This window comes from Hipposideros armiger, unplaced genomic scaffold, assembly GCF_001890085.2.
Source record: "Hipposideros armiger isolate ML-2016 unplaced genomic scaffold, ASM189008v1 scaffold_231, whole genome shotgun sequence".
NCBI classification, from domain to species: Eukaryota; Metazoa; Chordata; class Mammalia; order Chiroptera; family Hipposideridae; genus Hipposideros; species Hipposideros armiger.
In genome coordinates this window covers 2,102,784-2,119,649 of record NW_017731581.1, presented here as the reverse complement: position 1 = coordinate 2,119,649, position 16,866 = coordinate 2,102,784, and the positions used below count along the sequence as shown (strand labels likewise).

At 40.8% G+C, this 16,866-nt stretch overlaps 1 protein-coding gene across 1 annotated transcript in view; it reads left to right on the top strand.

Moving 5' to 3' along the window:
* Positions 1–16,866, top strand: part of EXOC4 (exocyst complex component 4) — a 706,914-nt gene that overhangs the window by 187,192 nt on the left and 502,856 nt on the right. The window contains exon 9 of the mRNA XM_019654783.1: positions 2,902–2,990. Within this exon, the coding sequence (XP_019510328.1) occupies positions 2,902–2,990 (89 nt within the window). The remainder of the gene's footprint in view (positions 1–2,901; positions 2,991–16,866) is intronic.

Below are 16,866 nucleotides of genomic sequence, written 5' to 3'. Positions count from 1 at the left end.
CGGCCGGCCCTGCAAATCCTTTTTCATTTTCATCAGTAGATCTGATTTTTCAGAGTAGTTTTAGGTTTTCAGAGAAACTGAGCAGGTAGTCCAGAGCCTTCCCTTACGCTCCCGCTCCTGCAGCTTGCTCTGGTACTAATGTCTCGCACGAGTGTGGTGCATTTGTTACACACGACGAACTGATATTCATACGTCATCACTAGCTGGAGTTCATTATTACACTAGGGCTCACGCTCTGCGTTGCACAGGTATGTGGGTTTTGAGAAATGTAGAATGCCATGTACCCACCATTTACAGTCTCGTACGTAATAATTTCATTGCCCTAAACGCCCTGTTTCCCACTCACTCATTCCTCCTCCTTTTCCCGGCCCCCCTGAACCCCTGACAGTGGCTGATCTTTTTGTCATTTCTTCAGTTTGCCTTTTCCAGAATGCCTTACAGTTGGAGTCATACAGTGTGTCGTCTTTTCAGACTGGCTTCTTTCACTCAGCAGCATGCACTAAAGGTTCCTTCATGCCTTTTTGTGGCTTGACGGCTCATCTCTTTGTACCGCTGAATAATATTCCACTGTGTGGATGTACCATGGTTTGTTTTCCATTCAGCTAGTGAAAGACATCTTGGGTGCCTCCATAAAGCTGCTGTCAACATCCATACGCAGGTTTTGTTTAGATGTAAGTTTTCAGCTCATTTGTATAAATACCTAGGAGCATGATTCCTGGGTCATATGGTAAAGACTGTGTCCAACTTTGTAAGGCACTTTGTGTTCCCAAGTGGCTATATCATTTCAGACCCTTGTTTATTAATAACTAATTATTATCCATTTATTAATTTTGCCAGTGACAAAGCCCCTCAGCAAATTTCCCTGTGTGAAGCTCTTTCCTACACCAGTCGCTGGCAAAAGGAGGCAGACCGTGGGATTGTCTGAAACCAGCCAGGGTTCATCCCTGGTGGTAGGTTATGGCTGCAGAGGGAGCCACCTTTCCCGAGCACAGGAAAAGTACTGCTGAGTGAAGGGGGAGAGGAAGCAGAACCCACAGATAGAGCACGAGCTGTGCCAGCAAGCAAGAACGGAGGAAGGAAAAGATGGCTGAAAGAGCCCCTAAGACTGCCTCAGATGCTGCTCCTCCCCTCCCCTCCCCTCCTCTCCTCTCCTCTCCTCTCCTCTCGCCTCCCCTCCCCTCCCGGTGTATTGTAGAAATCAGGTTTCAGGATTTTTAGATTTCATGCTCTCAACCATCACCCCTAACTTTCAGCTTCAGACCCCATCCTGACATTGTGGTATTGGAAAACATACGAATTGTGGGACATGAATACGTGAACTTAGGTAATTGCCACACATTTATTATTATTGCATTCTAGTAAAGACTCATCACCCACACAGAATCAGGCCCTCATTACAGTCCTGCCTCTTTTAGTCTTGGTTTTGCCATTAACCGGCCCCATGAGCCAGAACTGGTCTCCTGTCTTAGGGGGTTCCAGGGCCTTTGTCTAGAAAAGGAGGTGCGACTCATCTCTGTGGCCCCTTCCTGTAAAATTATATCAAGCTGTGATTGTTCCAAACATAGAAAGGATTCCTGAGTAGCACAAATACATCAGGTCATCAAGGATGAGGATTTTGGTGAGCCCTAATCTTTAACTGCCCCTAGCCAAGGTTAATGAAGTGTGTTTAAGTTCTCTTATTGTGTAATGTGCGCCTCTCTATTCTCTGCTCGAAGTTAATTTTTTTCCCCTGGTCATTTCTGATCGATAGTTGTCAGCATGCTTTTTGGAGGGCAGTGGCTTCTGTTCTGTACTTGACAGGCAGGTGGCACTTCAAGGACCGCACACTCGGCCATCCTCCTGGCTGTGAGTGGCCTCTTAGTTCTCGGCAGGGTGCAGACGAGAGGATCAAGTAGCCCCGTGTTCCCCTTAGACTGACAGTCCCCTTCGGACTCGCCCTCCCTGCCAAAGAATGGAGAAAGAAGGCGTGATAAGAAAACGTCGGCGCGCCTTCCTTGTTGCCAGAAACCGAGTCCATTGTCACAGTTGCTCTTTCATCACGTTGCTGTGTACCCCTGAGTGGCATTAATTCTTAGAAGGATTTCTCCCGTCGGCATGTTTTTCTGACTTTAAAGATCTCAGGACATCAAAGGATTTACTGTTTGATATAGTCATAATTTTAACTTTTTTTTTTCCCTTACCTACAAGTTCCTCTTAAGAATGAGATTTTTTTCTTTTGTTTTTTCTCTGTTTTTAGAGACATGTTCTATATTATGAGCTCTGACCTCTGACACAGTTCCTGGGGAGGTGTGAACTGTAGCTCAGTACATTCGAGAACGTCTTATGTGGCAGGTGGCAGGTCCAAAACCTGGCAGCCCTTCAGAAACTGTACTGTTTTTGAGCACGTTTAAGGAGAGACCATAAATGCCTTGCTTCTTGGGTGCAGTTCACCAACAGTATTTCTACCATGTCCTTTGTACTAGTCCTCGAACTGGGGGAGTTAGAAAGGCAAGATGTCTGCTCTGAGGAGCCAGGGTTTCTGCAGTGACAGCTGGCAGTCACTGATGGCTCTTGAGCTGGTTAGCAGCACAATGAGAATGCTGTATGAGATAGCTTTGTTGGCGTGTGCGTAGGGAGCCTGGCAAAGGACATGGAGGCAAAAGAAAAAGTTCGACAGATCAGCCTTGTACCCGTTGACATGGAAAGTTCGCGAAAGATCCAAATACTGCTGGGGAGGCGCGTGAGCCAGGAATCTCATCCATAAGTTGGGGTCTCTGGCAGCCTGCCCTGGCCCTGCAGTGGGCGAGGCAGAGCGTCCTGGCCGTGGACCAGGAGGGCGCGTCACCTGGACCAGAGTGGAGTCCTGGTGCCGAGCTAGGCACCACCCGTTGGGCGAACACTAAGCACCCTGTTTCATTGCAGGTTCGAGTCGTCCTCCCACGCCATCAGCATGAGTGCTTACCTGCGAGAGCAGAGAAGGGAGCTGTACAGCCGGAGTGGAGAACTTCAAGGTGGGTGATGAAACGTCCATGGAAAAATTACTTTTCTGGAGGAAGACCTGACATGTTTCTGTAGCGTGTGAATTTGCGGTCTGCCTTCCCAGGATTCTTTTAAGATAGCAAAGACGTAAAGGCCCGATAATCTGTTTCTCCTATCATTTCGCAGTATCTGCTGCCAAGCAGCTAAAACTATTACTGTGGCCACGGGATTTGTAGGCCGGCTACCATTCAAGTGGGAACGCAGAGCCAAAAGATGTGCTTGGTCTCTTCTTGCTCAAAGCGGGCAGACATGAGTCCACTCACCCCAGGGGAATGCCAGCCTTCTGGGGCTGCCACTGGTACTTGAAATTATTGTTTTCAATGCTTTGTGGACTATGTCAAGAGTAGCCGAGATTTGGAAAAAGGCAAATGAGGCCTCTGTCCTTATTGAAAGGGAGGCAGGATCCCTCTAAACAGTATGTTCTAATCGACCTAACTCTGATACACAGGGTATTTGATACCCATGTGTGGTTACAAAAGAGTTGTGATCTGCAGAAAAAATACTAAAAGAAATACATGAGAAGTAACTTTAATTCAATCAAAAATCAGACCAATAACATTTCCTTCGGTGACCAAAGGACCTCGTCGTGGAAAATGCAATCGAGAAAGATGGGTTAGAGTTCGCTAAGGGCAGGAGGCCTCGGAAGGGGTGGGTGTCAAGTGCAAAGAATCCGAGATAAACACTTAGGAGCCAGTGACGAGAGTAAGGCGTGGATGTCAGTAACCATAGCAGAAAGTACACGCTGGCAACCAAATATTAGCGTGCACCTAATTGCTAGAGGAACCCAGAGAAGAGAGCAATTATTTGATTATTCAGAACGGTATTCGTGAGCGGTGGGTAAGAACACGTGCACTGTGTTTTCGGCATTGTAGGCACTTGGGATATTTTGCAGTGACTGGCCTATCCAAATAAATATTCAGTCTTTAAGACTCCTCATAGTTCTTCATCAAAATGTCATGAGGTCACCAGCCAGCCTTTCTGGGTTTAAAGACTGTTGCCTAAGTCATTCCTATGCTCACCTTCATTATTAATCTAAATACCTACAGTTTTTCTCTAAAGACCTTGCTATGCCCTCTCATTGTTTTATCACAACAGTCATTCCACACTCATATATGTGTGTGTGTGTGTGTGCGCGCGTGTGTGTGTGTTAGCCTACCAACGTTTCATTAATATTAAAGTGCTGCTGTACTTTCTGGAAAACATCAGGTGTGCATCTTGGAGTCTGGAAATATGGGAGGACAGAGAGTTGGAGCAAATGAAGGCGTGACCCACTCTATGGCTAGACAGGGAGTGAAGGGGGAGGGGGACCCCGGCTCTCGCAGACAGCTTCCTCCCTGGAGGAAGACTGCAGAGCTTGTCAGGAGAGGCCAGTCACAGAATAACACATGCTTGTAGGACCCATCGCACTTGAACTGCCACTTAGGGGGCATAGGGCATAACAGATTATCCAGGGCGTAACAGATTATCCAGGGCTAGATATCTTGCATACTCACAGTGTCCTAATTTTAATTTCAGAGCTGGTTTAAGGAGTAGTTTAAATTTATCTTTGTTTTTCCCTCTACCTGGCTTCTGGTATTTGAAATTCTTTTAATGGGGATAAAAAAGGCTTTTTTTTTTCCCCCTAGCTTGAAACCTGATAATTTTGGTTTTTATTAATGAATAAACTTAATTATTTAGACTAGTTTTAGGTTCACAGCAAAATTGAGTGGAAAGTGCAGAGAGTTCCTGTGTCCTTCCTCCACACCCCCCCACACAACCTTCCCTATTATTAACATTCTATACTCTTTCTTCATTTGACCCTTAGAGATGGAAAGGCAGACCTCGTAATCAATGGAGATCACGTAAGCGCCGCCACCTGCCACTCACTCAGATTCAAGCATGATTAGTCAACAAGGATAAAGGACTGATCCTAGATTCTTTCTCGTTTTTTGTTAGATAGTAAGATAGTAAGCACTGTGTGCTCTAGCCACGGGGAATGATTTTCGGTGGCCACCCACCTCTGGCTGTCTATGGTCTCTTGAGAGACAGCATAGCGAAGAGTAGGGGGCTCTCGGCCCCAATTGCCTACATTTAAAATCTAGCTCCCAATTTACTGGCTTCATAACCTCTGTGCCTCTGTTTCTTTATCTCTAAATGGGGATAAAAATAACAGTACCTATCCCATGAGGTTGTTGCTAAAGTTAGGTGAGTTAAGCTATGAATACTGTTTAGAAAGGTGCCTGACGTGTGGTAAATTCATTGCCTTTCTTCTTCTCAAATATTGTTATTACTGCTGCTGACTCCTCAAAGTTTTCATATACTTTCTGTTTGTTTCTTGGCCTGGCTAAACCCTCATCAGCTTTCCAACCTAAATGTATTTGTCACTTATTCTGATGGGCTCTCCCTATTTGTTGTTTGTCTCCTCAACCTACCACGTACATTCAGTGTCATTCATTATCTATCTATCTATCTATCTATCCATCCATCCATCCATCCATCCATCCATCCATCCATCTATCTATCTATCTTCTATCATCATTGTGGACCCCCACTGTGTGCTTACACCTTGAGTGTTCCCTTTCTGAGTACTTTCCACACTATGTTGTGGTTTAATGCTCACTTAAGTTTGTCACAAAACTATAGGCTCCATGAGGGAAGTATATTTTGCGTCTTGTGCTCAGCACAGTGCCTGGTTTAATAAATGTTCAATAGATACTGACTGACTCCGTGACAGTGAAGTAGGGAAGCTGAGGTCTAAAGCACGAAAGAGAGCTTACCATAGACAGATAGGAAGGGACCCAGGAGATATGGGGCTACCAGCAGCTATTATCAGCCTCATAGGTTTCCCCTGGCCTTTAAATTTAAGAAGTAGAGGCAATGTGTAGATATATTTTTGTTCTCTGGAGTTATACATAGCTTTATAAATAAACACGTTGCCTTTGAGTCTGGTCTTGAACAGCACTGCTATGTGTAATTGAAAAACGTTTTAAAATCAAACTAAGTTACAGAGGCATTTCATTCTGGGAGATGGTTAATTGAAGAATCACTGTAATCTAACTAGGAACTTTCCTTCAAAAAGCTCATTGAAATACGGAACTTTCAAGCAGTAGTCTATTGTACTTACCAGCGTTCAACAAAATAGGAAGATTTATCTCTGGTTACAAGGGGAGAAAGCAGTGAGTAAACATGTCATGCTCATAAATATCGTTAAAAAATAATTTAGCTGAGTTGAGCCGACACATCACATGCTTGATGAGAGACTAAATCAGCTGACCAGTTTTTGTAAAAGTCTGATGGTGTTTTAGGAACGAAAGTTTCTCTGATGAATGCTTTTAATATTTGAGTGGGGAAAAAAAATCACAACTCTATTCCATTAAAAATGACCATCCTTTTTCAGTTAGTCTATTATTCTGACTGGTCCAAGGACTGCAGTGAGATCTGCATTTTAGCTTATCCTCGAAAAGCTATAATTGAGTGCTTGAGTCAAATCCTAAGAGACTGGCGCAAGATATTCTCTTAACACCACTTAGCTGCACACTTTGCTTCCCAGTGGGGTGGTTCATAGGGTCAGCTTTTCCTTCTGTTGCAGTGAAAGCAATAAGGAAATCCACCAGAAAAGGCCATCAAAGTAATGTTAAAAAAACTCCAATTTTGCGAAAAGTTAAGTTCCTGCCAACATTTTCAATTTATCATGCAATTAAAAACGTTACTCAACCTAACAACACACAAGGGGAGAAAAAGAATGAGAAATAAAATGAGATTTCTTTGGTATCATCAACCCATCTCGGCTGGCTCTAACTGTTACGGTACAGATGGTTCATTAGATAGTCTGCTGTTGGCAATTGGGCTGAGGACGGGGGATGCTCTTTCAAAGGGGGCGAGATAACAGGTGGAAATCTAACTTGTGTATGTGTCTCCATTAATCATAGACTTCCTGTTGCTTTCAGCCTCTCTGCTGCTTCGTTGTATAGCTGAGGCAGCCGTGTTGTAGGTTAGAAAGATATTAGTGTTAATGGACCTTTAGCTTGAGTATATAGCTTCTCCGGTTTAAAGTGTGATTCTGAAGAAGAATAAGATAACTGATGAACACATTATCTCATGGGGGTTAAAAAAAAAAGTCAAAATACTGCCGCTCATGACCAGAGTTAGCTCTTAGGCGATTTATTCCCACTGTGCCTCGGTTTTCTTGTTTGAAAAACAGAGCTGTTATCAGTTCCGACCACTTTTGGGGCATATTGTGACTATAAAATTAGCTATGAAAACTCTGGAAAAGTGAGACCAGCTCGAATTGATTTACATTACGATGGTGCTTTTAAAAGTGTATCATGGTGGAACTAGGACTACATCCACCACTTGATCTCTCACTTTCTCCTCCACTCCCATCTCACTGTTGCGTTGAGTTGGCTCGTCTCAGGGTTAGCGGTGACCTTCACCTTGGCCTGTTCAGTGTGTGTTGTTTCATCTCACTTGATCTCCCAGCAGCTCTTGTTCTGTTCTCCTCCTCATGTTCTTAGTCTTCTCAAGCACTCTTTGAAGTGTCTCAGGGTTTGGTCTTGGAATCTTTCACTCTGTAGATTCTCCCCCGCTGATCCTAGCCCAAACCAACCTCGTGCCTCGGTATAGATGACTTCCGGGTCTGGGCATCTTGTCCAAACGTCAGCACGGTCTCCTGACCTCTCCCAGCACCCCACCCCCTGCCCCATCCTGTCATTCTTTATCACAATAGGTTTTCTGGGTTTTTTTTCCCTTATCATAGACTTTTCTTAATATGTACTTCTCTTGTTAAACTGTTCAATCTCTACGTTTTCCTCTGAATACCCAGAATGCAAGCCCTATTGATTCATTAGCGCAAGCTGGTGCCCATGACAGTGTTTGGCTTGAATCAGGCACTTGAAACATACATGATGCAGGAGGCCTCTGTCTTCAATTTCTCTTTATTTGCAGGTACAGGCCGACTTATTTGGGAAACCCTAGGGGGAGCTTTGGTAAACCGACTAGGAGTCCCGTGACTTGTCTCTGCTCGTTTTTAAAGCTAATAAAACCCCTGAATGGGCAGAAAACATTATTCGTCATTGATCCAAGTAAAAATGTATACTCAGTTTTTGTTTTTTTTCCCTTTATATCCTCAGTTTTTATTACAGTTTCTTTTCTGTCTTGGGGCTACTTAGTACTTCTGTTTGTACTCAATAATATTACCTTTAGAGTGCCATTTTTATTCCCACTAGTTTAATGAGTGACATTTCTATAGCCCTGACATCAAAATATTCTGTAAAGCTCCAGCCACTTGAGAATTGACTTCTCTAAGAGGATTTGCTTTATGTAGTAAATATGGAAGTACTAGCATCAGGGAAAACTGGGCTCTTATACTGACCTGACCTGAATTTTCTCTTTTTCTCTCTAATGGGTTGCTGGTGACTGGGGTTGTGAATACTTAAGGATATTCTATGTAATTATCTGTTTGGAGGTGCTTTGCGTTCAGGTAAGGCAATATTTGAAATAGATTAACTATGAGTTGCTTATCCTTTTATAGAAGGATACATACTGGGAGTTTCTGATTAGCAAGCTGTTTTATCACGGAGCATTTAAAGCAAGGTTTCATTTATGCAGACATTTTCCAGGACATTTTGGCTGAAGTGAGGTACAGCAATTCTATGCTCAGACCACGTATTTGTTCCACAACCTTAAATATGAGAAGCACTTATAAAGCTTTATATCCTGAAACTTCATTTGAAAATTCTTTGTAGTCTTTTAAATTTCGCTTAACAACTTTGTTAGTAACAATATGCAGAGGACATGAAAAAAATGCACGTGGTTTTTTTCTTCTTAAAATTGTATATAATTATTTGAATATAACCATAATCTTTCATAGTTATCTCATCTGTTTTAGGTTCTAAAATAGTGTATGAGAATTGATTCTTTTTCCTTTTGTATATTGGTATTCTTGCTTTTTAAAAGACTGATCTTAATTTACTTACATGTAAGATTTGTCCTGTAATGAAATTACAATACAGTTTTTATAAATGCTAATTTCTTGATCTGTTCCTGAGGAGTAGTAAGTAATAAAAATCCTTTCCTCAGGCCATGAACAGACCGATGCATTATTTCAGCTCTTTTAGGAAACAAAAGTATTCTTATGCCAAGATTGTTATTGAGTGTACCACCTCTTAACCTTAGCCTATGCAACGTAGATATTTATTTTATTGAAAAATGTTCTTTGTGGATTTAGTTTACGCAAAATGGATTTATTTTTTGAATAATTCCAGTGCATACAGCATTCTCTCTACCATGGCAGCTGTACCAGGAGGCCATGAAAAACATGGACCTGGAGACTAGCCATCCCAAAGCCTTCGTCAAGCCCACTAAGTGCCTCACTCTTCAGGAATACTCCTTAGTTATCGAACAGAACTAGTTGATGACATACAACCTTATTTAAAAAAACTTGTATTTTTTATATTTTTAAATACAGATGAGGGAAAAATGGGATGCTGTTAAATGAGATACATATTTGAGTTTTAAAAGTGATACATATAGATTTTTCTTTATATTATACTTCCATTAGTAGGGTTTTGTTTTTCAAAAAAAGAACAAAGTATGACAAAATATCAGCAAAAACTTTTAACGTGCTGTAACAGAAAATTCTAAAAATTAACATCTCTGATATTTTTCATTATTTGGTTCACAGTTTTTTAATGTGAAAATGACAGTTTTGGTCATTGTTTAAAAGGCTGTCATTAGGACCATGAGAAATTATATTTTCGGTAACTCTAGTAGTTGATATGATGTAACTCATTCTGACTTGAGCATTTTTAGAAAATAGAGAAGACCACAACATGTATAATATGTAGTAAAAAAGTCATTATTAGAAACTGATGAGAATGCTAAAAAGTTTATCATTGTCTCAATAAGACACGATTCATATGGCAATTTTACACTTTCAGTATGAAGGCTGGGTCCTTTCATCAGTAGTAATAGAGGTTATCTGAAGTGATCTCATTATCAGAAGAAATTGATGTAAACATGCATATAATATGAGTCTGTAGAGTAAAACAGTAGGTTTTAATGGTACAAATTGCTTTCGAACTCATAATCTAGTGCTTTTCAAACTCATTTTTCAGTCTTAGAACCTGTCTTCTGTTTAAGTCTTATTTCACAGTTCAGTAAAGAAAATAGATTAAAGTAGAGGTGGCTTGACCAAGTGGGGTTGGGGGCTCTGACCCGCCTGCTTAGACCCCACCCCCCACTCCATCTTCCCCGTTGCTCTTTTCCGTGGGGCACCCAGGACACCATGATAAAACTAAAGACTTGCAGAAGCAGACCCCTATATAAAGGAGAATTTCATATGGGAGAGAGATGGCATTACAGATTTATAGGGATACAACAGAATAGTCAATAAATAATGGTGAAACCATTGGTTCTTCATAAACAAAAAACAGACATTGGATTTGAACCTCATTTAGGAAAATAAATTTTTGCTGGGTGAGAACTCAAATGTGAAAGGCAAAACACAGCAACAAGTACAGTATGTTCATAGCAGTATTGGTTGAATAACAAAAACCTGAAAACAACTCCAGTACCATGGACAAAAGGGAAATGGGTTTATAAATCATGGTATAGCCACACGGGAATACTCTATAGCAATGAAAATAAATGAACTATACTATACATGAACTTGGTTGAATCTCAAAAACAATTACATAAGAATATGTATGATCTAATTGTATCTATTGGGTTGTTGGAAAAGTCATGACGCATTTTTTGCAACGAACAATATAGAAAAAATATGTCATGAATTTTCCGACAACCCAATGTATGAGGTCAAAAACACGGAGAACCGAATAGTATCTTCTTTAGTCGTATTAATATATCCTTATGTGAAGCATAGAAATAAAATGCAGGAATGAGATCACTGCTGGAGTGGGTGGACGAGGATGGAATCATATAATCAGAGAGGAGCACATGGGGCTTCAAGGATAATGGTACTGTTTTGTTTCTTAAGCTAAGTTGTGGAAGTACTGTGTTGTTTTACTATTTTTAAAACTGTAAAAATGTTATATATGCTCATATACATTTTAATACAAAATACAAATATAACAATTAAAAAATTAAAAAAAAAGTCTCCAGAGATAAACCCATATACATTGCATTAGACTGCTACTTGCATTAGGTGTCTAAAGCAGATTTGGAGTTTTCTGTGACAGCTGGATTAGCTGTTTGGCCTGCACCATTCCACCGAAACTCCAGGTCCAGGTTCTTGCTGATCTGGAACTGTGCCTCAGGTCGTTCACGAGAAGACAACTTTGGGGCAGGAGGGCCCCCTCCCCACTTACCTGCCCCTTCCTCTCTCATCCTCCATCTGGGATGTCAGAACCTGGCATTAAGTGAAGCCAGCAGCTATTATGCTTTTGTTTCCTATGTTTTCTAGGACTTTCTGTGTATTAAATCTGTACAGATTTACTATGTTTATTGGTCCTGACACTTCACTAGGCATTTGGGATACAATAATTAACAAAATCAAGCTTTGCCTTTGAAGGATCAAAGAACGGAAAGGGACCGTGATTGTGTCACAGAGACTGCCACTTGTCCCCAACGTCTGTTTTCCCTTTCCTCTATATTAATAGGGCTCCTGATTTTTAGTCAGACATATGGCCACCCAAAATAGAAACATTTCCCAGCTTACTTTGCAGCCAGCCACGGACATGTAATCTGATTCTCACCAATAGAATGTGAGTGTATTTGATGTGCATGACTTCCAACCTTGCATTTAGAGGGAGGGAACAGGCTCTCTTGTCTGGCAGCCCAGGGTGTGTGTGAAGATGTAATATGAATGAAATGTAGCAATGCCATCTTAGACCATGCAGGTGAGACATAACTATCGGGATGGTACAGCAATGAGATAGGAAGTGCCTGGGTTTCAAATACTGTGGAGTGTCACACCTCGGGTGACCGGAGCCGCCATACCGCCCCAGACATCTCTGAGAGAGGAATAAACTCTGACTTAAGTCACTTTGGTTCTCTGTTACTTGCAGCCCTATTTCTGTCCTAACTAATTCAACATGCAAACAAGTGACCCCAGCACTGTGAGACGCATTATGATGGAACTGTATATACATGTAACTGAGGTGTGTATGCAAAGAGCTAGGAAAGGCAGGGAGGCTTTCATAGTATTTAAGTTTCAAGCTGCTTATAAAGGAGGAAGAGAAGCTTTTCAGATAAAGAAGGGGTGGGCATTTCAGGCAGTGGGCAAGGCAGGAAAAAAATGTATGAAAGCGTGAGAGTAGCTTTGGTCGTTGCGTAGCATGAATTGGATCTAACTTTTTCTGTTAATTAAGGAGGTCAGTTTATGTAGACAGACGTCCGCTGATTATCATTTGTTGCTTTCAGGAGCCAGAGATGATAGAAAGGACACAAAAGCTGCTGTGAATGGCTTTGGCCATTGTCGATCATACAGTAAGAGATAGGAACCAGCGGTGTGCTGGGGGAATGATGGGAAAATAAGTCATTGTTATACGTGAGCAAAAGCTAAATGGAATGACCTACTGAATTTTTTGAGTGGTTTAGCCAGACTATTTTATTATTTAACATCCTATAGGAAAAATAACTCTTAAATGTAGTTATTATAGTGTATTTTATCAGACTGAGCATGGTAGACGCAGCTGGAGGTATTGGCAGAGGCCAGATCAGGAAAGACCAGCCTAATTAATTCCAAAGTACGTACCTTGTTCAGCTTGGTTCTGTACGAAAGTTGCAGGATCCTGTGTGCTCACATCTGCCTTCCAACTTGTATGTTTTCATCCACACCAGAATTACGTCAAGTTACTTCTGGCTTCACCACAATTTTAAACTCGGAAAGCCCATATTATAATAATATATGATAGTATGTGTGAATGCTCCATGAATATTGTAATAGTCATAAAAAGGGTGCTCATTCCTAGAATTGTGATGACAGCTACTGAATTGCAGCCAGTTCATTTGCATATTTGTGCCCACTTAGCTCACATAAGTTCCTATTTGTTTGCACATTAATGTCTGATTTCAGCACCAGTTAACTAATTTACATATCCCTGTTCAGTTGGTTCGTGAGATGTTCATATGTGGAATATCGGTGTGGCTGTTTGTGTTTTGAGTAGCTTGGGGAGCATCATGGTGTAGTGGAAGGACTATCTATTAATATTGCTCATTCTGCTTTTACTAGGGAAGTCACTACCTTTCTGAGTTCCAGATTACTTACCTGTATAATGAAGTTTGCAACACTTACCTTGCCTTCTTAGGGTTGTTCTATAATGTACGCATCAATTGACCCATTGGAGATGACAACACACCATCAGTATTCCCAGGCCCTGCCCCTGGGGCGTTGGCATATGGGAGAGTTCTAGGTGCTATGGAAGTCAAGCCAGGCAAACAGATACAGTGATCAGTCCCTTGGGAAGCGTGGAGGAGAAAGCACTTGGCATTCCAGGGGGACTTATAGAAGGTGTTGGAGAGGAGGGCTATTTATACTGAAATTGGAAAGATGGGTTAGCCAGACTGACCAGGGGAAGGGCGCTTAGTGCAACCAGGGAGATAATATAAAATAACACACCCAGATGTGTGCGAGCATCATTGAACTGTACGTGTTTTGTGGCGGTTGAAGCATAGAGTGTGTGGGGAAGATGGGACCTAAATACGGGAGACAAGCAGGCAGATCTCAGAAGACGCAGTAGAGCAGCAAGAAGCCTGGTTTTTGTCCTGTGGGTGATAGGGAATTCCCTAAGGGTTTATAGCCTGCAAGGCGACATAATCAAATCTGCATTTTTCAAAAAGCACTCTTTCTGGAGGCTGCATGGAGGATGAATTGAGTACTGTGAGATTGCAAGCAAGGAGGCAAGTTGTGCTGTTATTTCAGGTGGGAGCTTCTAGGCGACCATGCCAACTTTTCAGAAGGAGAATAGCAGTGAGGATGGAGAAGTGGGAACAGATCCAAAAGCTAATTGGGAGAATCAGCTGGACATGGTGACTCATTCCGAGTGGAGCCTGAGCAAGATATAGGCGTTTTGGCTGATTCCCACATCTCCCAATCTGGTGGCTTGTGTAGATAATGATCTTATTTGTTAAGACAGGAAGTAGAAGAGGAGGAGGCATTTTTTACGGAATGTTAGATAAGGGGTGAAGATAGCTTTTTAAAATGTTTATTTTCATGTTTGTTTCTCTTTTAGTTTTGTTTAGATCTCTAACTGGATCTAATCTCAACTATTATCAACTGTTTCAGGCATTCAGCAGTTGTTTTTTATTTTTTATAATATTACATGTATTTTTATTTTTATATTTTTAGTTACAGTGTTCAGTATTATTTTATATTAGTTTCAGGTGTACAGCATAGTGGTTAGACATGTGTATAATTTATGCAGTGAACCCCTGATTAGTACACACCTGGCACTATGCATAATTGTTGCAACATTATTGACTATTCTCTGTGCTGTACTTTATATACATTCCCGTGACTGTTTTGCAGCTACCAACTTGTATTTCTCACTTTCTTCACCTTTTTCACCCCACCCACCTCCCCTCTGGCACCCTCCTGTTTCATGCATTCAGCAGTTTCTGATTACCTGTCACCATTCCTCTTCCTAACTGTTGGAGTTAGGGTTTTCTTCCCTCCTTTCTCCTCTTTCTAGTTTAAAATTGCAAATACTGCTTTCTCATTTCTAGGCTTGGTTGATTCATTTTACTGCCCATTTTAGTCTCTGAAGAATATGTATTCTTTAACTTGGATTCCTAGATGTACTCTGTATTTACTATGAAAATCAAGCTACCCTCTATCTTTCTTAATAACTTGCTCGTGATTTTGTGCAAGTCACTTAACCAGTTTTCTCACTTGTAAAGAGAAGTTAAATGATTTCTATGACTCTCACTCAGCTCAAATCTCTAGATTCTTGATCCTCATCTCTTTGGTCACTATCTATTCCTAGCAATCTGAGTCTGAGGACTCTTTAGAGATTTGGCATGTGGTCTCTGCTGTCAGGCTTGCTACCTGGGTGTCTTTGGGCAAATTAACTCCTGTGTGTCAGTTTTCTTTAATGTAAAATGTGAATATATAACAAACCCACTTTATAGGGCCACGGTGAGGATGAAACTAGTTAGCACAGGTAGAATATTTAGAACTGTGCCTGACACACATTAAGTACAAGTTAAACGTTAACCACAGTTCATTTATCTGTGACCCCCGCAGCACGTAGCGCCATTCTTCACACATCAGAGACACTCAATAATTTTTTTAATGAATGAATGAATAAGTATGCTAGTGGACAAATAAATACACCAATAGAATCTCCTAGAACGGTCTTCAGAAGTTTTTTTTGCCCTCTGTTTTCTTCTTTAACAAAAGTCCTTGAGTTGGAGTGTTCAGAAAACGTGTTTACCTCGTGGTCACTCCAGCTTTGTAATGTTAGGTGGCCTCCTCTGTGATGGTCTGGGTGGAATTCACGTATCTCTAACCATGAGGCCAGCACTTACATCTGCTCATCCTACTTACAGCCACACCAGACATCAATATTCATGACAATAATGAAAGTGACCATTTCTCTTCAAAATTATTTTGATCTTCAGTGTCACTCATTCTGAATTTTACTACGCAAATAATTTAAATTATTACAGTGTAATGCCCAAGGGGAATAATTAGCTCAGGTTTAGATGGCGTTTGTTTAGTGTTTATCCATAATTATTTCATTTTACACTTTGGAATTTATAGCTGCCTCAAATGCTTTGAGAAGTAACCTTATTCATTATATAAACAGAAATTGTGTCTCTTATACATGAGCTTTTAGTTCCCTGTGAGCTGAATCCTTTCTGTTCTTTTTTCTACTTTATTTGATGATTATTGTTGCCATTTTATATCTCCCTTTATATTGCGGTAAAACATACGTATTTTAAACGTACATCTAAATCTTTGCTTTCATATTAACCTGTGTAACCACCACTCACAAGGTTTTCTCATACCAGTTCCCAGCCAGTCCCACCCCATTGATGTAACACTGTTTTGATTTCTAATGCCATCATTTAGTTATTCCTATTCTGTAGCTCTCTATAGATAAAATTATACAATATCTTGTGTATCTTGCTTCTTTTGCTCAACATAATGTCTGTGAGATTCATTCATGTTCTTTTATGTATCAGTTTGTCTTTATTGCTCTATTGTATTCCATTATATGATGATGGGATTTATTCATTCTCCTGTTAATAGACATTCATTATTTCCACTTTGGGACTCTATAGATCTGCGATGAACTATTTTGGACATAGGCACGTATTTCCCTTGAGAGTATACCTACGAGTGGAATTGCTGGATCATGAGATAGGCGTGTGTTGTTCTGTGTCATTTCTTTTGGAATAACTTTTTCTATATCTGCCTCCTGCATGCAGTTCATCAGTACAGAGAAAATAGAAGTAACTATTTTACAAGTCAACTGGATTCATTCATATGTTAAAAATCGTGCTTACCAAAAGTGTTCATTATATAGTTCCAACATCTTCTGAGTCTTTGTTATTATCAAACAGCAGAGAGTGAGTTGTAAATAAGCCCTGCTCTGACGCTAATAATTATCAATTGCTGCCTTATTAATAATCACAGGATTAATGCAAAATACTGCTGATTAAGACTTTTCTGTTGTTCTCTGAGTGCCACTGAGATACCATGGCAGCAAATGGTATCTCAAATTGACAAGATGTAAATTAAAACTTGGAGAATGCAAGACATAGTCTAGGAAAAATGAAGTTATGTATAGGTGACCTGTTTCATTTGCGTTAATAAAAGGGTCGCTGGTATAGACCAGCTGTGTTCCCTGATGACAAAAACTAATCTTGACATTCTGGATAATGAAAATTTAGTTCAGCACC